The 26,705-nt window shown below is 41.8% G+C and overlaps 1 protein-coding gene across 1 annotated transcript in view; it reads right to left on the bottom strand.

Moving 5' to 3' along the window:
- Nucleotides 1–26,705, bottom strand: part of magi2a (membrane associated guanylate kinase, WW and PDZ domain containing 2a) — a gene marked incomplete in the record, with an annotated part of 285,654 nt that overhangs the window by 152,866 nt on the left and 106,083 nt on the right. The window contains 1 exon segment of the mRNA XM_032505476.1: nt 14,041–14,157. Coding sequence (XP_032361367.1) covers nt 14,041–14,157 — 117 coding nt within the window.

Genomic DNA, 26,705 nt, shown 5'->3' with positions numbered 1-26,705 from the left:
ATGTCACTTTTAATTAACTTGTCAAATGTACCAGTCATGAAGATTTACCTAAAAGTAGATACAAAGGCTTTTTACAAAGCTGTTTATGCAAATTAAATTAACTTTTTTCACAATGAACTTAAACATAATAAGCAAAACCTCTTTATTATATTAAAGAGGTCAATAGTAGAAACTAAATAAGACACTGTTGACCTCTGATTCTTAGCATTTGCTACCTAAATCTGTCTGATAGTTGAATGAGTCCAATTAAAAGAGTGCTTTAGGGATTCAGCCAAAAAACCAAAGACCAAAATACAACACTGTGTGAATACCTCAACAATGCTCAAAGTGGCGAGGGAGTTCAAGGATTTCCTCTTAAGGGAAAACACAGAGCTACAGCTGAGGAGGATGGAAGGATGGATAATAAATGAGGAGTGAGAACACCTAAAAGCTGCTTGGAGCTCAACCTGTGAGAAGGCCCAAGGGCAGGGGTCAGCAGCCTTAGGAACGCGTGCCACTATTGGCACATGGTAGCTCAATTCACGGCACACTAGCATTAAGTGGGCTGAAGTTTTTGGGAAATGTTCCAATCCGCATGCCAAATGGACCTCTTTTTTTTTTTTTTTTTTTAACAGCCATTGGCAGGAGCACAGCCTGTTATTTACGGTAGTTTGATTGACTTTTTCCCCAAGCCTTGGGAGAAGGACCCAAAAGCACTGACCTATGGAGCAAAGAACTTAAGTCATTCAGTGATTTAATGTAGCACTTTCATAAAGTTGAGGAAATTGCAAGAGACACATTATATTAAAAAAAAGTAAAAATTGATGAAGCAGAAGCTGAGATAGCCTGAAAGTTAGTCGCTATTGTGGGTCACGCTCGAAAAACCTTGGATTCTACACTTCCCATAATGCAACTTGACAAAAGCCAAGATTACTCACGTGATGTCCCTGAAGTCAACTTCATCAGCTGCCCCAGAGCCACATAAGACATTACTCAGCTGTCTGCACAGGCTGAGTAGTACTCCCTGTAACTTTGTGTGCAAAGCCGATGGAATGGCTCTCAAACATAAAGATGAAAAGTTATTTTCAAAGTAAAAGAAAAAGCAAACAATAAGATTCTGATCATTTGAAAAAGAAGATTTCTCACCAATAGTCTACCAGAATCACTGGCTAAGCCTTAAGGAGCACTTCAAAATTCAAATATTACATTGCGCCTCACTTCAGAAATGCTTCATGATTCAGGTCAACCGGCTGTAATGTTTTATTCTTGTTTGATGATAATAAACTTTCACCACCCCTGTGGGCCAACTGCAACATAACTGGATTTACTAGATAATTAAACAAATAGAATAGACTGAGATAACAGAAAAAAGTAATAAAGCAGATTGCAAATGTTTATTATCTGTGAGGTGTTGACTCTAACATGTTTTTTTTTGTTGGTACCCGCTCAGAGGGTTAGTTGACCGAGACATTTGCTGCATTGCACCGTGCACTTTAGAATAAAACAGACCTGCATCCCACATACAGTACGAGACCTGCTAGATTTAATTTTTCACAGCCTGTGGGCTTCTTATGAAACAACTTGAAAACTGTACCGGTGTCAGTCGAGACCTGAGCTCCAACGACAAATAGGCTACAGCGTGTTTCAATCTGTAAAATTCCCTGCATAGTGTTGCCATTTTAGATAAGTGCATACACTTTCTATCATAATATCATTATCTTGCAAATTGAATACTTCTAGTGTCAAGTTTATTTGTGTGGATCATAGCAAATAATGATACAGACAATCTGTCGTTATGATAGCTTTCCCCTCATTCGGCAGGTCACAGTTTGAGTAAGTGTAGCAACCGCCGCACATTCAATTCCCCATCCCACTGATGTGGCAAAATGGAATATTTCATTAGGGGCTTGGATAAACAGAATCAGAGCTCTGATGTGTCTGTGTGAGCACGCTGCCTAAGCAGACTAAGCACTTGTCTTGCTATTACCTAAAGCCACAGAGAGCAGCAGCGACACAGATTGGATCTCTGATTGCAGAGACCTCCCAGACTAAATTATTGCTGGAATATGACAGGGACATGATGGTGAAAATCAGCCTTGGCTGCAGGACATTTTCAAATGTCTAGCAAAATTCTTCGACAACACTCTGCGCATCATTCCCAGTCGGCCCAGGTGATTGCACACCTTACTGTTGGCTGCAGTGTGTCAGTCATTTGACCAGACTGGATTGAAAAACACCGGGGAGGAGGAATGTGAGAAATCAGATATGATAAAGAATGATCCCTATTCCTAGCCTCAAACACTCAGAATTGATTCCTGAGGTCAAAAACAAGCCTGAATTTGCTTATGCTGGTGATCTCTTTAACCCCAGACTCTGCTTTGCACTGTTCCTCTCTCTCCCAGTCCCTTCCTTATCCTTAGCTTTAGCATCCAAGAGAAGCCAATTAGTCATTCAGCCCCAGTAATTAACACGAGGGATTGAGAAGCCTAATGCTGCTAATACTAGAGAATTGTGACAGTGAAACTGTCTCTAATGAGACAGACCTCGGGGACTCTCTTCTCACGTCTTTGGCCTTGCTGACTCTCTCCAGGATAGATGCTGCTAACCGCTACAACCAAACAAATTTTAAGCCCATCGAACGGCAGTGGGGAGGCAGGTGGGAAGCAATGACGGAAGTATGCGATTCTATGAAAGGCATTTCCATGGGAGAGGACGTTTACAAAGAGTGGTTTACAAAAGATACAATCCAGGTCAGGCTTTTCACCTTTGTTCCACTCTGTGTCCAATTCAAAAAAGGTCTGGCTTTGGCGCCCCCGGTGGTCAAAATCACATTTTACACATACTGGAATTAAACCCATAAAGCAATGTAATTTTTTTTTTTTTTTTTACAACCACACTTATTTGTACCCACTCAGTCTCGGCCTGAGTGATAACAGCCTGCGGTGTTCACCGGACAGAAGTAATTCTACACACAGACTGATGAATAATCCTTCCTCCAATTAGGCCCTTGATACAAAACAACATGATTAAGATGCTTACATGACAGCTGCTGTAATCAGAGTACTGCCTTCCTCATAATCAAATTATTACAGTAACAATTTAATACATAATAATAGTTTTCCTGGCTGTGTGTTTGTGTGTGCAGCACCACTGCGGAGGGAAAGATGTGGTCCAGGGTTGGCCAAAGCACCGCCCATTTGGCCACAAAGGCTCTGGCCATGAATATTAAAGCTGTGGGTCTGCGTGTCCCCAAGCCGCTCTGTGGACCGAATCAAACACACCTCTCTGTCCTCAGTCTACAGGAAGTGCCTGAACCATCAGTCACACAGGGGTGAAAGGACGCTGACAGGATCCCTCAAATGTCACACAAGATCAATTATTTCCCTCTTTGAGTACAAACTTTTAAACCTTAAAAAACATTAATAATTGGGAAACTTACTCAGTGTCTAGAAAAGCAAAATGTGTTTCGGTCTGTCTCTGAACCCGTCATTTCATTGACCGCTCGCTTAAACCTCTTCCGTTATAGTTTTTGCTCAATTATAGCGTAGCAAACGCACCTAGGCACATTAGACTTAATAACCAGTGAATCTTTCCGTGTACGGAAGTGGTATCCATGGCGTTGTAGTAAGAACAAAAATGAATAATGCCAGTTGTAATTAGTTGTTTTCTTTCCAAAAACAAAAAATACAAATGTGTGTAAGCTAAGCAGCAACATTTTTTTCTGTAATTTACTTAACTGGAGCAATGCTTTTTCTTTATTTAGTATTACACGTCTTCTACATAGATCATGAACCTGTGAGGATTGCCTGGGACATGTAGTTTTAGCCTTGGTCTTTTAGCGCAGTATGATAATGTAAATAGTCCTCACATGCATATTTTAGACATTTTACAGGGGTTTTGTTTTCAGATGTGTCTGATGGAAGCATCAAAAGGTCAGCTGGAGACGGCGGTTTCAACCAGCTTATTGAGCTAATGTTAGCTTAATTAGCTAGCTAGCTACAGCCTGTAAAATCTGTCTGTGACAGCTGCCATTTTAGCTGGTGGCGAGTTAGGGATGAGAAGCAGCTGCTGCTTCCCTCTGTCTGAAATCAAGGACCAGTTGTAACAAAAAGAAGAAGAATAGATTTAACTACATATGTGCCTTGGCAAAATGGGAAGCTCGACACAGCAACAGTAACTAGATGGAGGGGGCTTAGCTGTCAATTCTACCATACTGACATCAACGTGCTCACCACTCAGACCAACACACCGGCAAGCACACATCGCACAACTACTCCTTGTAGTACACATACTGTATTTCCTGTGCGATGCAAAGAAATCTCACTTGTACTTCAGAGAAGCATAGTTGAGGCTCAAGTATCACATTTGTGAAAGGGATTTCTCTGCCTGCTGGTTCAATGTGTTTTTTCAATAGTTGGTTAAAAGGATGGTGGCAATAACTGCAGTCGCAACAAAGTGATTGTTTTGATGACTAAATAAGCGTGAAAATGTGCAGCTAGGGTGTGAGGATCAAGAGTTTTGGTTGAATCTTCACAGTATAACTTTGTAAATAACACCTTTTATCAATCACATACTGCTCAATTTGTGTGTTGTAACAGATGCTGGGCAAAGAAATCCTTTGAGCTGAATTTAGCTGAATTTTGTACTTGTGGTGACAGCACTGTGTGAATGAGATATACTTAGACTACTCCTTGTGGACGGACACAATTAGGCATGTTGAGGTCCATTCCTTACTCACTCACTCTCTCAAACACCAGTTTAGATTATCTCCAATTTTTCACTTAAAGGAGCTGTCATTTTACAGTATGTCGCAACCATCTCAAAAGATGTATTCCTGGAAAATCCGCCGGGCTGTGGCATGTCATGGGAGCAAGGACGTGCAGTGGAACAGAGCTCCATTAAGATCCCTCCGCTGAGCCGTCAATGCCAAAGCTCTCATTCAAAATGATGACTAAGTTACGGACTTAACGATTTGCCAAGTGTGGAAAAATGTATTCACGTGGTTTCAGGTGTTCAGGTGCAAATGCATTTAAATTAAAAATAAGTGTGGTGATGTTGAAGGGGATGGCAGTAACTCAGTCCGTAGGGAGTTGGGAGGGTCGCCGGTTCAAGTCCCCGTGCGGACCAAAGTACGGAGTGTGGACTGGTAGCTGGAGCGATGCCAGTTCACCTCCTGGGCACTGCCAAGGTGCTCTTGAGCAATGCACCGAACCCCCCTCAACCGCTCAGGGTGCCTGTATAGAACCTGAGCATGTGTGTGTGCATTTCAGGCCTGTGTTTAGTGTGTAATAACAACAGAGTGTAAATTGTAATTTCCCCATAGGGGATAAATAAAGAGTATACATTATCAATATTAATAATAAATAAATTACAATTACATTTTCTTTCCCCATTTCCCATAAAACCATCAGGTCATTGTATATCATAAACGATGATACGCTCCCACGACAGCATCATAGTGAGTTGGACCACCTGATGGATGTGTCCATCCAACACCAGCACATGACTGAAGAGGCCAGCCGGAGTTTGGGGGGGGGGGGCTGTGTGATGACGGCCAATTAGGGAGCAAATTTCACACCTCTTCCCTTTCACGTCTATAGGCGGCATATGCCGACGAGCATGTTACGCTCACCACCCGGCACATCCACATCTGTGTCCCGCCTTGTCAGTCAATCCCTCCCACCCTCCCTCACCTCCAGCCCCCACAGACACACAGACACACAGAGACAGACAGACAGACAGACAGACAGACATCTCCATTCCCCTTGCAAAAAGCCGGGATGAGTGATGGCAGACAGGATATTGCTAGTCAAAGTTATACCTTTCTGAAAACGTCAGGGATCATATGGATCATTTTTTATGTTAAGCTTCTGAGTTTGAGAAATTCCTCCATTAGACTTGGGTTCAAATCCCATTTCCAACAAGCAGTACACACCTTGTGCCTGCCCTGTGTTTCTACACTTTTCTGACCTGCGGTCCCCATTCGCGGTAAGTGGGGAGAAGTAGACGGATGGAGAAAGAGGGGAAAGGAATAGGGAGTAAGGGTATGGAAGGGAAGAAAAAGAAAAAGGGCTGAGAGTTTAAGAGGAGTTGAGCCTGGTGACGCAGACGGGGAGTGGAAACAGTTGCCATGGAAACTCCACCCTGTCTCCAATGACTCAATGAGTAAGTGAAGGGAGATAAAAGAGAACAGAGTAAATGGAGGGATGAGAGAAAGAGAGCTTTTGACTAAAGGTATGTGTCAGATCTGTCTAACCTTTGTCAGTAGGAGGAATATAAAGAGACAAATTATAATACATGCAAAAGAAACACCCGGTGTTCCTGTCTCTCGTTTAGCAACACAGAAAAACAACCTACAATGCAGTGTCACCTTAGCCTCAATCTGCTCCTCATTCACAGGCCCAGGCTCACAGGTCCACGGTGAGGCCCCCCTATGTCTGGGCTCCTCGGTGAGACTCACACTTCTGGCGTTTATTAGGTTTCTCAAAGAGATGCTAAATAATGAATGAAGGGGCACTGGGGAGCTGTTAGTCTTTTTATTATCCTGATTATTACTGTCATCCATCAGATTTTAGGCTATTAAACAGCATGTGACAAACTAAGGAAAGAGAAAAGGGTCAGTTACAGGTACCTGGCAGATAACATGAGGCAGAATTCAGGTTTATAATGTGCTCCTACAGGTTGCATTTTGGACTTTTTGGCGAGCACCAAATTGAGCAAAATAAAATAATGAATGCACTTACTCATCCTGTCATCTGTTGTCTGTGACATAATGCACACACTGATGCAAAGCACAACAAAGAAAAAGAAGTCGCAGGGAGAAAAACTGATAATGAAGAGAGGAAAAGTAAAGATAAGGACTGTGCGCCAGAGCAGCAGAAGAGAAAGTGCGAGACAGACACAGATTCATATTTCCTGCTATGCCGCGAGACTCCAGGATGATCAAACCAACAACTGTGGATAGACAGATGGACTTGCAGTCTCTCGCTCATTAGTAAACACCATCAGCATTGCGCACAGTTGCCCCTGCCATTAACACAAACTCAATGCCCCTGGGGGCATCAAACTCCCCATTAACTCACAGTCTCAATTGCTACTTCCTGCTATTTGAGGCATATGTTGTTTGTGCATGCATGTAAAGGCTAAAGCACACAAACACATGCATAAATGTAAGCACTTACAAGAACCTCGAGTATTCAACAAAGCAGTAAAATAGACACGCACTCGCACACTTTAAAGACAGATGTGGGAACATCCAATCACACCCATCATAAACTTTAAGTCTCCATTAGCGGATGTTCAGTGGGGTGTTCTGATTAAGTGTCCCTCTTCTGCGATCACCACACATGTCAGCCAAGCTATTGTTAATGGAGCCAGCATCCCCAATGGCATCATTGCGAGGGGTTCATGGTAGCCATTATGGTTGGGCGATATATACTGTAAGACGACAAAGATTTGTCCCAGGTATTGCCATCCAGTTCATTTTCCGAGGTAGCTTTCCCCAATCTGTCAGGCGGTTTAAACTATTGTGGCCACTGCTGCAAATAGAGCAGGACAGCTTAATGCCAAGATACTGTATTCAATTTACAGGATTTATGCATCATTGTGACAAAGTACCTGGATTAGTCATTCCCATCAATTAATTAGAATCTAGCACTAAAGTTCTGAATAAAATGAGACAATACTCAGTACTTTTCCTTAGGCTTTAACATATGGTCATGTCATTTAGACTTAATTTATTGAATTACAAGAAAACATGCTATATTGTGATGTTTTATATATATATATTGGGATAGAAGATTTGGCCATATCGATTTGGCCCTTATTTGGTAGGACAGATGAAGACAGTGGGTAGAGAGAAAGGGGATGGGTCGCAGACGGACTCAAACACAGGCCGATGCGGCAAGGACTGAGCCTGAGTACATGGGGCGCACACTCAAACACAGTGATCTACCCGGGCGCCCGAGAGAGAGATTATTAACAGGAAATCAGAACAATCTAACCAATTTCTGCTACTGTACACAAAATTATATTAAGTTGTGCTTTTTTTCTTGTTAATTACTGGATCATTGTAGTATCACTGATTTAGCAAAAGTTTTTGCAAAAGTGCATTAAATAATAGACACTATTTCTTTTCCCCATTGTCCAATCCATACATTTTACACCCCAATAAAATGGCAAAAAGCAAATACTGCGCACTAGGTAGCAGACAAGAACTGGTTTCAGACACAGCAATCGTCAGTGTGTACGTTGTCATGCCATTTAGAGGTTAGAAAAAGGGGAACTGTGAAACCGACAGAGTATCTCTTAACCTCTTTACCTGCAACTGACCTCTTCATCATCAGCTCTATTACTCCTAGACAGTCAAAGATAGTCACTACTCTTCACTAGGTACTTCACAGTGTCAACATAGTTATAAGGCAGTGCTCAGAACAATATTAGCATGTGTTTATGCTTTTGTGAAGGATGAACAGAGAGAATGCAAGAGAAAGGGGAAGGCAACCAAGAACAACCCGAGAAAGAGACAAATAGAAAGAATAGAATAGAAACAACGGGGCTAATGAGTCACGTAATCCTGGTGACCTTCTTATTTTTTATACCACATAATTTCCCTGCAACAGAGGCACTGCGCTTATTCATTTTGGATTTAGTATTTGGGGGGGGGGGGGAAACATGAGACGCACTTGTGTTTTTTAATCTTTCAGTTGATGTGCCAGCCCAACCTTCAAGTTATGTTCTCTGAATGTCTAAGTGTACACTAAATACACACACACACTAAATCAACGCTCAGAACTTAGTTCAAATACTTTAAACTCTTTTCATATATTTGTCTGCTCAGCTCTGGGGGCTTCAAATAAAAGTACACACACAGCCTATAAGTGTGTGTGTGTGTGTGTGTGTGTGTGTGTGTATTTAAGTTTTTATAAAAATACGTATATTTAATATTTAATTGCCATATTTTCCAGTTCAATTTTAAGTAAATAACTCAACTGTTCTCGATGGATGTAGTCCACTTAGGCATCTCAACTAGTCTACCCACCCTTTATTCCTCCCTGCTCTCTAGCTACCCCGTCAAATCTATGTGGATTACCAGACGATAGGCCTGATTTCACATGGGCTCAGGCTATTAACGCTTTGACCTTGGATTTCAACCAGGCAATTTGTCTAAGAGCTAGCACAGCCTTAGCTGCCCTGGATGACACCGTCGAAGCTCCACGATTGATATGAGTGGCAATAACTCTCCTAGTGTCCACCTCCATCCCGCCGAAGAAATGTCTCTTTTTTGCCACTCAAGGGTTATGTTTAAATTGCTTTGATGAACATCTTGAGAGCTATCACTTATAATTCTCTTTTCTCTGTCGCCCCTTAGTCTGAATTAGATTTATCACTCATCATAGATCTCACCAGGCATCCATGTAGCTCTCTGTTTCTCCATTTTTGATTTTGAGACAGACAGGTTTTTTCACCTACATAGTGAAAAAGTAATCTCCCTTGACACTTTAGTGCGTTGTTTTTTTAACATTTTATAATAATGGACGTCTGTTACATTCAAGCCATTGTCAAATTAGTTGCTCCAAAGCTAATTATGACTATCAGCTCCACAAAACTCTGTCTGTATTTCTTTATTCATTTTTTAAACATTTTTGGCTTTTATTTTTGACAGGACAACTGAAGACATGAATAGGGAGAGAGAGGGGGATTGACATGCAGCAAAGGGCTCCAGATCGGAGTTGAACCCGGGTTCGCTGCATTGAGGAGTAAACCACTATATATGGCGCCCGCTCCACCAACTGAGCTATCTGGGCACCCTCTCTGTATTTCTCAGCATGGCAGTGTTTAGAATGTGGTGTTGTCCGGCGTGTAAAGGTAAAGACCTCTTCTAAAGACTCCATGTTTTTTTAATCCTTCATGTCCTCCCTGACTAATAGCAACTGCGTGGAGGAGGCGTGGGGATGAAGCGCGCTCACGGAAGGCTTGTGTCATGTGGATGCACCCACAGTTTTCTTGTCATTACTTAGAATTCCTCATTAAGGAGAGAGAAACTACACACTATAGCTTTAATCATATGTCCATAAGTGGATCTTTTTGAACAAAAGACAATTTACACCTGGTATTAACATAGATCTATATCTGAATTCATTATCTGGATAATGATATTCAAGGTATCGGGAGGTACTGGCCTTTCAAGTTAATGGTACAATTTTTTTTTCCTACTAATATGATACTGTTGGACAGATTGCAATTATGCTTGGCTGAGATCCAATCACAATGCAAGCCTTTTTTCTTTGAGATCATTTTTTGGGTATTTTAGGCCTTTATTTGTTTAGGACAGCTGAAGACATGGGGGAGAGAGGTGGGAACGACATGCAGCAAAGGGCTGGGCCACAAGTAGGAGTCAAAACTGCGGCCGCTGCGTCGAGGACCACGCCTCTGTATATGGGCGCGCGCTCTACAAGGTGAGCTACCCAGGCGCCCTCACAATGCAAGCCTGATCGCCATCACCAATGTGGTCTGGCCGCAGTTTTGTTCGAGATGTAATTTTCTCACAAGAATAAAGTTAAAAAAGGAGATGTTTTCCCATCACTATGAAATTGACAAAACTTTGAATGGTGTTAGAAAGTAGTAGTCATCTCAAGGCATGTGTTAGACCAAAATATTTAGTATGGAGTGGGGGGAAAAAAACAAAACGAAAATTGTATGCATTGTGATTTTATTGCGACAAGTCTTTTTCTTTTCCTAGAATGGATATATTTTTTAAATTTTTTACCAGTGATTCAACTAAACATTTTCTGTTTATAGAGTCCTGCGACGGCGACTGCATCACATCCGTTTTCAGCAGAGCAAAAGCAGAAAACGTAGGTAACATAGGTACTTCTTTACAAATGAAATACATGTCAGACTGACTGAGTGTGATGTGCATTCTTATTAGAAAACAATTACTTTTTGGAAATGTCTCATGTTATATTGTCTCTAGAAGTGTATTATTCAACTTTTGTTTTATTAAAGAAACAAAAGAAAATCGCACTTCAATACTATTACATTGCAATACTTCTAGAATCGCAATGAAGGAAAAATCGCAATACAAATCAAATCGGCACCCATGTATCGGGGAAAAAAGCATATTTCACCAGGCTTGATATTCAGTGCGACAAACTCTGCCTTGTTCCTGGGTCAGTGAAAAGTCCTACCTCCAATGAAAGGGATTTTTGGAGCCCAGGGACTTTGGCCTATGAACATAATCTAGGGCCTATAGTTCCTGTTGTTCAAAACACATGAAACGTTCTTGAGATCTCTGTAAAACGTCTTCAACTCTCATAGGAGTTCTCCAGTCTATTCCACAGTTTATCAGTCAGTGTCCCTAACCATCTGTCAGCCCAACAAGATTTCCTTGTATTTCATCAGCAGTACACTCCATCTATCCATCAAACCATTTATTTAGTTTGTCATTGTATTAAAGATTGCTTAATGTGTCTAACTATATCCTTTCATTTAACCAGGATGGTCTATTGGGATCCAAATCTCCTTTTCTGGCCCAAATGGTAGCACTGTTGCTGCCCGATCCGTACAGGAAACCCAATTAGTTCTAAGCATGTGCTTAACAATTATGTCCCATAAACCAACATGGACACCATGTATTAAAGGAAGAACGGTAAGGAAAGGTGTAGAAACAGGGTTGGGCAAAAAAAAATCCTAAAAAAAAGGAAGCAAACCACACGTAGGACAGAAAATTAAAAAAATAATTGCACAATTTACAAAACTGTGTACATGTTTACCAGTGGTGTTTACCAAACTTGGATCCATCCGTCAGTACAGAAATTAAAAAGCTACACCAGCTCAGTCATGACTCGGTCTCTTCCTTCCTCTCAGCAGCACTGAGGCTCATTGTTGAAGCTTCATTAATGCATCAGTTAACCTCCCCTTGCCTTTCTTTCTCTCTGCAACAGTTTATCTGCAGTCCATTTACTTATGTGGTTATCATAGTCTGTGTACCATCATTATTCCTCCTACCTCCTACCCCCCCCCCCCCCCCCCCCCCCCCCCCCAACTCCCTTTTGTGTATCTCTCTCGCTCTCTCTCTCTATTTGTTCTCCCATTTGTTCTCCCTCTTCACTGCTCACCTCTTTCTCTATCTCCAGTGCCTCACCGGCAGCGGCTCTGTGAGTGGTTATCAGAGAAAATTACACTTCTGTTGCAAACAAATAGCTTTTTTTCCCCGTTTTACTGTTGTATTCTGTTCAGAGAGGGAGACAAAAAAGTGTCTCTAGTGAAATCTGCGTGCTCCTGGTCTTGAAGAATGCACCTCCATTAAGGATTCAGGGGAGAGTTAGCCAACAGACAGCTGGGCCTAATGGCACGACTAGGCTAATGCAGAGCTAACATACAGATAAGAGCTTCTATACACACACACACACACACACACACACACACACACGAATAGACGCCATTTAATATCACAGCCTATTGAGTAATGGCAATGAGCATATGTTCAGCAAAAAATGGCAAATTGGAATCAGAAGAATATGGATTAAACATCAGTAAGTCTAAGCTTGTCTACGCACTGGGGGATTAATAAGACTGATAAAGGCCACACACACACACACACACACACACACACACACACACACACACACAGCAGAGAAGGCTAAGCATCAATATCCTAAAGCATTCCAAATGCTATCTTTGATTGTCTACACACAACACTCAGCTGCTCAACTGGGTGATGCAGTTAATGCGGCTAATTGGAGACAGAGGGCTGCACTTGATTTTATAGAATCAAACATCCAGAGAAGCCTGAATCCAGCTAAACCAGCACTCCAGCAGCTAACTGATTCCACCACAATTCACCACCAGGTCTGCATAAGGGTTGGATATTTCAGTTACATTTCAATAAAATGTCCAAGGGAAGTTAAGCTTGGAATTTGGTGAATTTTTGAATAGAAATCACACTTATTGAAGAGGAAAATACTCACAAAGACACAACACCACTTAAGTCTTTTCGCATGTTTCGGTTAGAAGTATAGTCATTGAATTGTAACTGCATTCAGCTGCACACACCTCCATCACACCTCCATCACACCTCCATCACACATACAAACAATCGGCCAGCGTCCTATTTCTATTTACGTCCCATTAAATAGAAATGAACCCTCTGCATGCTGTGCAGCCCACACTTCCGCACTGTCTGAGCCAAAGGACTACACGCTTTCATGTAAGTTTGGATTATATTACCGCAGTGATTATATTTTTTAAAGATATTTCAGGTACCCAGCAGAATGTATATAGTAGAGAGTCCTAGTGTGTGCTAGCTAGCTGTTACCATGTGGGATGTGGCTTGATTGAGCATGCTATATGAGGAGTTTAATTAATCTGTTTGCACACAAAGCACCTTGTTCCCCATTTGTTAACTTGCAAGCTAGCTAATTTACCACACGGCACATGTCACACTGTATGTATTTGACGCATGCATGGGTTCATTTGGCAAATTAATGGATTATTACTGCTTATGGTATGTTAGTTTCTATCTGCATACAAGATTGTACGCACAACCTGAGCAGATAAACCCAATACGTCCATTTTATTCCTGTTATTTCTCAATAATTCCCATAAACTCCCATGGAAAATTTCTACCTTGGATATTTGCCAAATTTTGCAACCCTTACCACCAAAGGCAGGTAGTTGGGTGTTTTGGGACTAGAGCAAATGGCGGCACACACTTTATTGAATTGAGACTGTACTTTTTTAATTATTTGGAAGGATAAGGGACTATAATGTTATAAGAAGCGATGACTATTGTCCTTTAATTTGATACAAATAGGATTGTATATGTTAAACTTGATGGCTCATTCTTGCGCTTTGGAACCAGCAACATTTCAACTCAAATGTCCACTTAGTTGCTTGTTCTGGCGCTCTTCACCTACATCAGTAAATATTAATAAAACTAGATTTTGACACCTTTATGAGACGGAGCCTCAAGAGGGAAACTTTTTTTTTTTAAGTATTGAGTGAGTAGAGTTGACAAGGGTGTGAAGGGAGGTAGGGTGAGAGGACATGGTAACTTACAGGGGACGGTGCGGAGGTAGAGGTTGTCCCGGATGATCTGCTGCAGCTCGTGGTCCACCGAGCCTTTCTGAAAGCGCAGGTTGAGGTAGTGGCGCAGGTCCTTGTCTATCACGCCCCCTGGAGGAACACAAGAGACAGGAATAAGTAATCAGAAACAGACATCCCCCATCAAATCCATCACTCTGACATGGAAGGTTGTCATTTTGTCTTCCTGTAGAGGTGAAGCAAAGGTTTGAGGATAAGAGAATGACCTGCTCAGCCAGTGATCCTAAATGGGGACAGCTGGATGCGTATGTGAATTATCCAGAAAGAAATAGCTTGACTCACTCTTTCTGTGCAATTTCAAAACTTGAAGAGCAAGGAAGCTGAAAACACTGCGGCGACAAATGACCCAGAAATCACTGAAAGCCACAGCAAACAATTTGAATTTGCCAAATCCCTACAAAACCAACACAGCCAACACTAATGAATACACTCTGCCCTGTCTCGGATTCAGCATCTGTCAAGTGTAGCCATGGATTGGAGCAGGTGTTAATTGGAGAGGTGGCCCAACATGTGGAAAAACCTCTACATATACAGTAAATCACCCGAGGACTCCCCTGGGGGCTGTTTTCACTTCCATTCTCCTCTCCTTACTCTCACCTGAGTCTTCCCACCCTTTCCTTTCCCAGTCTGTCCCTCCAGCAGTCCCAGTACAGTGAATGGACTTCCACTTTAAACCAGTAAATCTCGCAGGCTCAGCGGGACGAAAGATAAAAGGATGGAGTGTAGGAGAGATGGAAGGCAAGGGCAAATCCCATGGGGGAGTAGAAAGGGGGAGCAAGCTAAATAAGCATCCTGTCCACCTCCCCCCCTCCCCGCAAAGAAATACTCCATCTGTCTACTCTGCCACACACTCATATAATCACAAAACAAATGGAGCCAGAACAGGACGGATGTGAGGAGGGGGTGCCGCACGTCTGACGTTACTTAAGGGATTCCTCACGGTGCCGCTTTAACCAACACACTTGTCATTCTTGTTTCTCCTCTACATAGAAGTAAAGAAGCAGAGAGGCAGACGGAGTGGGTACACAGACTGAAAAAGACATTCATCTAACCTTCAACATCCTGTTTAAAGCAGTTACTTGGCACTGTGCCACATAGCATTAGCCCCCCCCCCCCCTTTTCCCCCCCCCCTCCGATCCTGAGGCAGTGACGTCCAAGCATGATATACTGGAGCGCATACATGTCAATAACACATGTGCAGACAGATGCATTCAAACATTATTACACATGCATAATAGCGCTCAGACAGGAGGTGGATGAAATTCTAGGAAATATGATGAGTCGCACGTTAATCAAAAAAATAACCTAGTTTCAAAGTTTTCTGTCATATTGGGGAGATTTATTATTTAGCACAATATGGTTCTTCTGTCGTGTGATCTCAAAAACACACACACACACACACACACACACACGCACAAATCCATCAACGCTGAACTAATTTACAGGGCGCTGCATTACAATCAAGCAAACCTGAATAACAGAGACCGTCTCCGTCTGTGTCTCTGTCAAAGATGTGGATGCAGCGCGACCAGCCAATTTCTACATTTGCATGAGAAAGGAGCCAAGCCAATGAATCGGCATACTGAAAAGTGAGCAGACTCAAAATCACCACACACACACACACACACACACACACACACACACACACACACACACACACACACACCACACACACACACACTCTAAATGGCACCTCTTGTGCAGACAGCGGTTGTGCAGCCAGTATAGTGTCCGAGTCCTCTTTCCACAGGTTTTGTGATGCAAATAATCTCTGCTGGAGGAAATCTTCCTTGCTGGATCTTTCACGCTGGAGTGTACTGTCCTGTCCCTCAGGTCCCCAACTCTGTCTCTGTTTGCCCCAATCTAGCCACTGCCAGTCAGCCCGGGAAACAAATCCCCTCTCTCTGCACTCCACGGCGGAGAGATGAAACAGGAGAGTGCGGAAGAATGTGTGACTGAGAGACACCGAGGCAAAGAGAGAGTGTGTGAGAGAGAGCGGGAAAGAGGAGAGCAAGGGGAGAAGTGTGTGTTGCTGCGAGTGAGGGAGAGAGACCGCTAGAGCGCGGCTCTGGCGATGGGGACCAATCTCACCGAGATCCCTTTTTTTTTTTTTTTTTTTTTTTCACTCTTGGATCCCTCCAGATTCTCAGGTTCTACAATGCCCCCCATCTGCAGCACGGGGCACTACATCTGTTGTATATGCCTCTTTCAGATTAAATGCCACCCTGACACATCACACGTCCCCCCCAGCTTATTGCATCCGCATGGCCTGGATCTGACCTTCCTCCACTGTTATTATTACATTATGTTTCAGCCAAACACACAGCTGTCTTATTTCAGCAGAACAGAATTCCCTCTAATTTGCCCGTTGCAATTAGGAATCACTGGTTTCTGGTGACTCTTCTGTTTTGGAAATTCCATCCACTCTTGTCATGCATTCTTTCTCTTTATATCCCTCTCCACTTCCCCTTTTCAATTTTGTGATGATAGGTTTATGTGCCTGTACACACTTTTGCAAGCCCACAAATACAGCTTGATTAATACATACTTTGACATCTACATATAAATAAGATGCGTCCTTTGAGATGGCTATGTTTAATGTACAGTAGGGCTGGAGCAGACCATTATTTTCGTTCTCATTTACAAACGAAGGCAGCTAATTCACACGCTGGAGAAGCTGGAAGCAGCAAATGTTTGTCATTTTTGCTTGATAAGTGACTCAAACCAGAGGCTTCCAAATTTGTTTCAAGGATAGCGTAAACACATTTAAACCCTCTAAAGCCATCCACAGCCCAAATGGGGGACATTTCATTTTTTGGGGCAAAGTTGGATTTTGTTGAAATCCCATTATCAGAAACATAACACGCATCACATATCATGCAGGTTTCTGTCGTGCAAATAAAAATACAAGTTAAACCTTTGCACACTGACTTTTTTAGACACAAAAGACACAAGACATTCCTGCTATACTGACTGCAAACTTGAGAGCAAGACGGGCTTCTTCAAAGTTTGGATTTAGCATGTTTGATCGACAAGCATCAGCAGTGTTTCGTCTTTTCCTCGCCAAAAATCTGTCCATATTAAACTTCATGTGTCATTTCTAAATCTTCATAGCATCTTCTAGCATCAGAGAGCACTCTTTGTTTAGTCATTGGTCCCAAATAATTCAGATTCATTCATCTTCAACCTTCAGAGGAGCTGAGCTTAAGTACGTCAGAATAAGCTTCCCTTCACTGGCACTGAGGAGCGTGCGCGCACACACACACACACACACAGACAACACATACAAAACAACACACACACACACACACACACACACACACACACACACACACACACACACACACACACACACACACACACACACACACACACACACACACACACACACGCGCGCTGGTGACTGCAGCTCTCACTCAATATTGCACAGTTTTTGGCCATGTATCCAAAAATAGAGGTTGTGTGTGTGCGTGTGTGTTTGTGTGTGTGTGTGTGCACAAGAAAGCCCAATGGTAGCAGCAGCTTCACTGGTCTGGAGTCAGTGTGGTGCATGAGGGTGCAGGAGGTCGTTTAAACAGACTTTTCCCTCTCGAGGCTGTTCCTCATCAGTCCTTGCAGCTCTGACAGCGCCGCTATCATGACATCACTGATATGTGACGCTGCCGACGGGGAGAAGGTGACTGATAGAGGGAGCGTGCGGGGGAGAGGTTGGAGGTAGAAAAGGAGACTGTAGAGGCTGTGGATTGACAGAGCCAAGAAAATCTACTCGCTGGTGTATGAGCCAATCATGCAGAACATGACAAAAAAAATGCGATAACGTTGAATATCGTAATAACGATTTCACTTGCGATAAATAAACAAATATTGGTTGTAGGGCTACCCTGCCTCGCCACTCACCACTGAATATGGTGGCCAGTGCTATCCTCTTTGCTGTTGCAGCTGGGCAGCAGGCTGAGGGTAGCGGACGCAACAGACTCAACAAACTGATTCGCAAGGCCAGTGACGTCGTGGGGTGGGATCTGGACTCTCTGTCGGGGGTGTCAGATAGGAGGAGGTGCTCCAAACACATGCCATCGTGACCTGTCTCGCACCCCCTCCATGGCTTGTTGCATATCACAGGAGCATTCAGTGAAAGACTCATTCTCCCAAAATGCCCTACAGAGCGCCTCAGGAAGTCATTCCTGCCTTGTGGCCATCAAACTTTTTAACTCCTCCCTCTAAGTGGACCACACACAACACACACACACACACCACACACCACACCCACAACACCCACACACACCACACACACAAACCACACACACACCACACCACACACACAAACACACACACACACTTGAGAGGTTGAAACTGGAAATATTATCTGTATTATCTGTTTTGTGCAATAACACTGGCTGACATGTGTGCAATCTCATACCACAATTATTTATTATTATTATTATTAACTTTTCACATTCCAAATCCTTAATTATGTGAATTATGTAAAAATGTATATAACATTCCTTTATGTAAATACCGTACGTATCCAATTCCTTATATTTCTTATTTCTTGTATTCTACACTATTTATAATATTGTGCAACTAAAACAAGAGTCCCTTCGGGGATCAATAAAGTATTTCTGATTCGATATATATGCTGTATATATGCTTTATGTTATTATACTTTACCACACTATGTAAATTTTATTTGACAATGATAATAACACTGTTATACTAATATAGAACAATCATTCAATTCCACATGTCATAACACACACTATTTTCACACCATTCTCTCTGGCTTTTATCACAGCATAACTGTTGGATGCTATTGTCTTTACTGTCTGTCAATGTCTAAACATGTGTCATGTGTGAGTGGAAGAGAGGTCGCCTGCCAATCGGAAGGTTGGTGGTTTGATCCCTGGCCTGCAGTCCCGTGTCGAAGTGTCCTTGGGCAAGACACTGAACCCCAAGTCGCCCCTGATGCTGCGCCATCTGAGTGTAAATGTGTATGAGTGTAATCTGATGAGCAGGTGGCACCTTGTAGTAGCCTCGGCCACAATGTATGAATGTGTGTAAATGGTGAATGGTTCTTGTACTATGTAAAAGCACTTTGAGTAGTCAAAAAATTGGCAGCACTCTAAAAAAAGAATGACATTCTGCAGTGCAGTTTTCTACTGATATTTTCTTACTAAAAACAAAAAATCTCTCAGTGTCTTTTGTCATATGTCACAGATTTTTGTGATGTGTTCTATTGTGCCAGCTGATATGGCGATGACAATAGAAAAACAATATTTTGTGCAGCCCTAGTGTGGACTATCCATGCAATTATTCCCATAATATGAAAGGTTACTCGCAGTTTAGGAAGCATGTCTAGCATGTTTAGAGCCGATATTATTGGCCGATATTAGGCCTTTCCCGATCTATCAGTATAGGCATAATAATGGCCGATAAAAGAAATATATACATGTATTTTTTTAAATAGTCATTCATCAGAATCATTTATAATGACAATTAAATGATTCTGATAAAAGAATATTTCAAAATCAAAATATAAATGGACGGTCAACCATGTTACGAGCATTGCCGTTGCATAGTTTGTCCACCAGAGGGTGCTCTACAACGTCCCTGTTGGCAACACTGATTTCTTTTTTTATAATTGTGTTTTTGTACTAATTAATTTAAGTTTCACATCTTAGGTTTATATTTCTATACATTTTATTTATCAGAACTTTGATATATGTTGATGTTCCTCTGTTCTGTTGTGACAATAAAACAAATTCTTACCATTTTATTTTAGTGAGAACTCATAAATAACTACAAATAACTAATGTTAGGAAAATCTGTTTGATTTGTTACGTGTTTCTGGATTAAAAAAAAAATCTAATATTTAAATAATATATCGGAATTTTAAATAACCAAATATTTGTATTGGTATTGGCCTTAAAAATCCTTTATCAGTCGGGCTCTACCACGCGCAGCCATTATAACTGTTTCCTAAACAGATGGGTGGATGACAATCATTGATCCTGTGTAGAGGAAGAGAATCCTACATCTACTCTCAGCAGGTGGCATATAATTCACCTGGGAGGCCGGGAGAGAAAGAACAGCCTGTGGAGAGTCAAAAAAACAAGAGAGCAGCTGGTTCCTCTGGGGTATAGAGGTGGTTTACCGCCTCCTACTCTGGCACAAACTGGTGGAGCTCAGAGTCGAGAGCTGAGATGGAGCAGCACTCACTTAAAGAGATGGCAGCTCTTAGCACATGGCCTATGTTCCGTCTATTAATTTGATTTCATCAATGTGCATTTAGTTTGCATGTGTGGTGAATTATGCATGTGTTATTGACGTTTGCTTGCTAATACTACTGCTGCTGCCACTGCCAAAAATACTAAAGTTACTGCGACAACACGGGTGTTGCTATTTCAACTGAGACTAAAATGTGACGTCAATACTGACTATTTTGCTCTTTTCAGTATGTGGAGGAATGAGGACTAACTTACCAACTTGTGGATGAATATATGTAGTATGTATCTGTCTTCCCCATGTGGAATTCTAAAGAATGACAACAATTCATCCACATGACACAAGCCTTCCGTGAACGCTCTTCACCCCCGGCCCTCCCTCCACGCAGTTGCTACTAGCCAAGGAGGACACAAAGGATTAAAAAAACATGGACTCTTCAGAAGAGGTCATTATCTTCGCTGGACACCAATTTCTAAACACAGTCATGCTGAGAAATACAGAGGGAGTTTTGTGGAGCTGAGTCTTAATTAGCTTTGTAGCAACTCATTTGGCAGCGGCTTGAATGTAATGGATGTTCATTATTGTAAAAAGGTTACGCACTAAAGCTTTAACAGAGTCAAATTATTAACATAAATCAGAAATCAAAACATCCATTGTTCTTGAATTAAAAAAAAAAAAAAATCAATCACTGAATAATGTATCAAATAGAATCCAACGCAACAAAATTCATGCAAGCACAGAAAGCTCAAAAGTCCGAGTTGAAAAACTGACTCAAAACAAGCCCACAAGGTCATCATGATGGACATAAATGCCGAACAGACACGCACATAAAGCACACTCAAAGTATTAAACAAAGACTTCAGCAACATCATGACAGTCAAGTCTTCAAAGTCTCCTGCTGAGGTCTGAAAACTTTCTCCTCTATCAAGAAAAAAAAAAAAAATAAAATCCATCACGCAGTGTGTGCTGACAGTAAGTCAGAGCTGGGAGCGCCGTCATCAGAGCCGCGGTGACAATATCTATCACACCCGTCCCCGAGGGCACCCGGTGGCAGTCACATGTGAACAGTAGCATTCTCACTGCTGTGCGCATGTGTGCATTTAAGTCAGAGAGCGCCAGCAGAAAGCTGTTTGGATAATCACACTAATTAAAAGATCAAAATGGGCTTAAAACCTTGCCAGTATCTCTCTCTCTCTCTCTCACACACACACACACACACACACACACACACACACACACACACACACACACACACAAACACACACACAGCGCACTGTTGATTAGTCTTTAATGAACATGTACGATGCCAACTGTGTGTGTGTGTGTGTGTGTGTGTGTGTGTGTGTGTGTGTGTGTGTGTGTGTGTGGGTGTGTGTGTGTGTGTGCGTGTGGTGCATGTAAACCCATCCGAAAGCCATTTGGGGTTTATGGATTTCAGAACTTTCACCACTAAGAACAACTCGGTTAATGGGACTATAGCATGTGGTGACACTCGGCTTTTCTTTTGCTAACAGTTTAGCCAAGACAAATTAAAAGGTTATATTTAGGTAGTTCAAGTTTCAACAGATGAAACATGTTTTGTTTAAAGACAATACCAGTGTTTAAGCTATTTAACTACAAATTACATTTACTTTATCTTTGCTGAAGAACTTCAAGATCAGAAAACACACGTCGCTTCAAAGGGCATGGACAACTACGTATTTTGTTGTTTAATTTAAAGGACTTTTAAAGGAAAAGCCGAAGTAAGCGCAGTATTTTCAAATCAAACCTAAGTCATCAGAGTTGAAAGCATACAGACTAGATATCGTCTTAGATTTTGGATATATTGTAACATCGTAATATGGTAAGTGTTGTCTTTACCTGATTTTACAGGCGGCATTACAGTAAAGTGTCATTTTCTGAACTTACCAGACTGTTAGCTATTTACCTTTGCCTATGTACCTTTACCCACAAAGTCATTAAATAATTTCTTGAGAACATTTATCAAAAACATCATTGTGTAAATTACATTTACCATAGAATCGTCGCAATATCATTGACATTGAGGAATTTGGTTAAGAATATTGTGATATTTGATTTTCTCTATATTGCCCAGCCCTAGTTTGTATCCACCTGTTTTTTTTTACAGCACGTTTCTAGTTGTGCCGTGAAATCTTTACACAGAAAAGAAAAATACATCATTTGCCTTTCGAGAATTTACAATAACAATTATTATCTCCAGTCCTCCATGTCCCACAGGTGATTACGTAGCATACCTTCCTTCTGTTGCTTTATGCTGACCATCCCCCAGTTCACCCCATTGCCATGGAAATTCACTCAGCAAACCAGCTGCCTGAATGTGTGTTTCTGATGTGCAGAATCTGTCTCCTGGTGGGGGAGGCCTGGTCCATTTAAGCCTGGGAATGGGACACAGAGAGTGCTGCTGGAGCAGGAAATGGAATATGTCCTTTTCATGTCCCTTAGTGGCTTTCAGTGGCCACTCTAAGCAGTAGATTGATAGGGAACAGCTTGGGAAAGCAGACGGTTACCTCACATTTCTGAACCTGCCTAGCATTCAAACACATATGGCTCCATTTATAGCCATCAATATGTGATCTGTGTCCGTGATTTGCTATTTGGAATGGAAATCCAATCAAACTTTTTTGCAATTTTTTGTAATTAGTTTTCTGTATGCTGATGTGAAACAGCTGAACATGTGGATGGATTGGACAATAAGGACACAGTCATGAAGTTTAATGTCCCGACATCTGTATTTGGTGTACTGCTAGTATAACGCTGGTGATCCAAAAAGTTGGCTGAACTTTATTTGAACCAGCAGTTTGCATAAAAGCACATGACCACACAAGGTGGTCTTCCTCCACTGAGCAAACTAACCTGCATGCATGTACACTATTGGGCGAGCACCAGCTGTGATTTGAATTCAACCATAAAACTGGACAAACACTTACAATCCACCTATTGAGGCTTTAATGAGCGAAAGCCCACAACTGGAGACGGCATGTGGTAGGAAAGACAGTAACACTGAGTAGTAATCCTAATCCGGGATTTGGATTTCACCACATACGCCTGTGTTTGCTGTACATGTGTGTGAAATGGCCCATAGGAAAGCTGTAGTATATTTAGGATTTATATAGTTCTCTGGGTTTCAGTCTGCACAGCGTGGTATTTATCAATACACACCGTGAAATTGGCCTCTACAGAGGACATCAGGCAATGCCATTATAAATCAACTGAACCATCAGGTAACAGGTGACACCACTCTCTGTCTCTGTCCTGAGCTACATTTAAACCTCTGAACCCTACTTCTGGCAAACCAGAGAGCTAAATTTGGATGCCAACACCGGCCTTGGTGGCAGATTTAGCCAAACACTAACACACTAACGCTAAAACAGGGCCTTTGACTCTTAAACTGCTTCCCTTGGGGGTCACTATGTATCGTGACTTTACCTTTACAGATTTAAATTCCTCTATTAAACTGAATACAAACACAAAAATCCCTGTGGCTTGCAGCCATTATGTAATGTAAAAGCTTATAACTTTTAGGTACAATAATAGGTACATCATATTCCAAGGGGTCTATTCTTGGATATTGGAACAATCTTCCAGTTGGGATTCGGGACAAGGGAAAAACTGGTTTTAAAAAAAGACTTAGACTAAATTTGTTTTCGATATCATAATATTGTCTGGATTGGTTGAGTGAGGTTTATATTGCTATATATTTCTTATTATATTAGTTGTTAGTATTTTTTGCATTGTCAGTTTTGTTTGTAAATTTATATATGATATATTTGTGAGTAATTTTGTTGTTTTATTGTCTTTTGGATGTATTGTTTGGACCCCAGAAGACTAGCTGTAGTCTTAGCTGGCGTCAGCTAATGGGGATCCTTTGAAATAAACAAATAAACAAATAAACAAATTCTATAGCATTTCTTCCTGAACTGTATTCATATGGGTACTCGTGTGATTTACAGGGCAAAGCGTATAAAGTTGCTACCAACCTTTATGGTAAGATTCTGCTAAATATACAGGTTTCTACTACACTGTTCAACACTACACAGCTGTTGGCAAGTTGGCTTCTCACAACTGTAACTTAATAATTAGCCAAATTACCTGTTGAAAACAATAAATGAAACACCCTAACCAGGAAATGAAGATGATAACATGGGAGTGAAAAATAACATGGGGAAATTAACACCTCTTTAGTTACAGTTTCAGTTCTTTAGATAATTAGCTAGTTCACTATGATGAGTTTTGTCTTTCATTTTGTCCCCATTAACTAACTGTTGTCATGATCCCTGGATCTTTCCCTTAAAAACTTCAAGCTGGATCATGCCACCTTCCCAAGCTTTTACTTTAACTACCTTACTTTCTACTGCCGCATCGCCAGCCAATAATGCATCAAATGGAATTAAACTCCAGTCAGCGTTTGAATACGGCTGTGCAATGATATTCGACCAACTCTATAGCCTCCCTTTTAGTCCTTTTTGCTATACCCTTTCACATCCTTCTATTTCAGGCTTTTTTTCCTCCCTTTTCCCATTTTTCCTTGTTTCTATAGTTGCAGAAGAAACAGAATAATCCTTCATTTATTGTTGTGTCAGCAACAATAAGGAACAAGGAACATCTCAAAGGGCTTTGTTTTCCCATACAGCCAATGGGAATGGGTTTAGATTATTAAAACAGATCAAATTCCTGCCATCAAATACAATTTATGTCAGACACTAGCCAGCTGCTCGTCAAATACAATGGGCGTCAGACACAGTAGGCTAGGATGTAGGTTCAAGGAGACCAAGCTACCTGGCTTGTTTAATGACAACAAGATAACTATGGTGACAGACTTTTGCCAGCATGTTCCAGAATGGCTAGCTCACCAACTAGCACTGCGAGCAGTCCCTACAAACACCTCAAAATGCCTCTGGATGCAACAGCACTCCTCTTAACCAAGCCAGGTCTGTGCTCGCCATGGTGTCACTGCCACGAGGGTGCTTGAGGAAAGTAGTTGTGATTGGGCTGGCCATGGTCTAATTGGCTGTGAATCTGTCTGAACAGGAGCAAATAAAACATGAGCTCACAGATTGGTCTGGTTGCCAGGCCAGGACAGGAGGGTTCAGTCTAGGCAACATTTATTACAGCAAATACATAAAGGTTTTAAACCATCACCAACAAAGGCAAATTATATTTGTACAATGCCTTCACAGTTTAGTTTAGTTTAGAAACACACAAATTCAGGCCGTTGACCAATTTGACAGTAACCATTACCAACCATAGCAAACCACCTGGACAGTTCTAACAATTTAGCATATAAGTTGTGTGGCACACTCCTGTTTTATTCAGTTCTTCTCTGCCAAACCAGAAGCGATTGCAATAGAGTTTTCCTCATCCTATCTAATTTTTTTTTTTTTAAGATTGTTTTTTTGGGCTTTCATTTTTGACAGGACAGTTAGGTAAGAAAGGGGAGAGAGAGGGGTTAGACATGCAGGAAATCATCACAGGTCAGATTCAAACTCTGGACCTCTGCGTCGAAGCATAAACCTCTCAGTACACACGTGCGCCTGCTCTACCACTGAGCCAATCTGGCCACACCATCCTATGTATTTTACCAAAAATCCAAACTATCCACAATCAAGAAATGAGAAATGAGTTTCTGTTGTGACTGGGCAATGAGGAGAAGAGCAGAGGGTATGATGCTAAAGAAGAGGTCAAGTTAAAGAAGAATGAGGAAGTTGATAAAGGTAAGATGATTTCAGAAGAGAGAAGCCGACTACCCTGGGTGTGCACAGCGCGAGCACATCGAAGCTGCTCCCGTGTAAAAGCTTTGAAGCTCAAGAGAGTTTGAAATAGCATTACCTTGGTTGACTGGTGGAATAGTGCAACCAGACTCAACGCGCTAATGTCACTGTGTCAGTAGCTCAGTCAGGAGGAAAATGTTAACCCTCACTTAACATGACGCGCATCCATCCAACTGTCACCTTAAAAACATGTCATTCGCTGGCACCGCTGCAACAGTTTCACAGTTTCTTCCCCACTGAGAGACTGAGGCTTTCAAGCATTTAAAGTGGACAGAGTGGCAAAAAAGCGGACAGACTCAGTGCTCAACAATTTGGTTACCTTGACAACAATATTACTTCTATCACGGTGACAACCCAGTTAAGCGAATGTCACATAACATATAACATCTTTCTCTGTTTTGCCCGCCCATGAGAAAGAGAGAGACATCATGGCTTTCAAACAAGCAAAGCATAGCATGGCAGTTAGGCATGGCCACACCCCCGCCCCTCCCCCTTGCCCCCCCCTCTCTCCTCCTGAATAGCATTTAAAGCTACAGACACAGAAATGGCACATCATAAGGAAAGCTCATTGTGGGGCTGGCTCTATTGGCTGTAATTCTGCACCAAGGC

The sequence above is a fragment of the Etheostoma spectabile genome, chromosome 23 (assembly GCF_008692095.1).
Source record: "Etheostoma spectabile isolate EspeVRDwgs_2016 chromosome 23, UIUC_Espe_1.0, whole genome shotgun sequence".
Classification (NCBI taxonomy): Eukaryota; Metazoa; Chordata; class Actinopteri; order Perciformes; family Percidae; genus Etheostoma; species Etheostoma spectabile.
The sequence above is the reverse complement of the archived record's forward strand: the minus strand, read 5'-3'. Positions and strand labels throughout refer to the sequence as shown.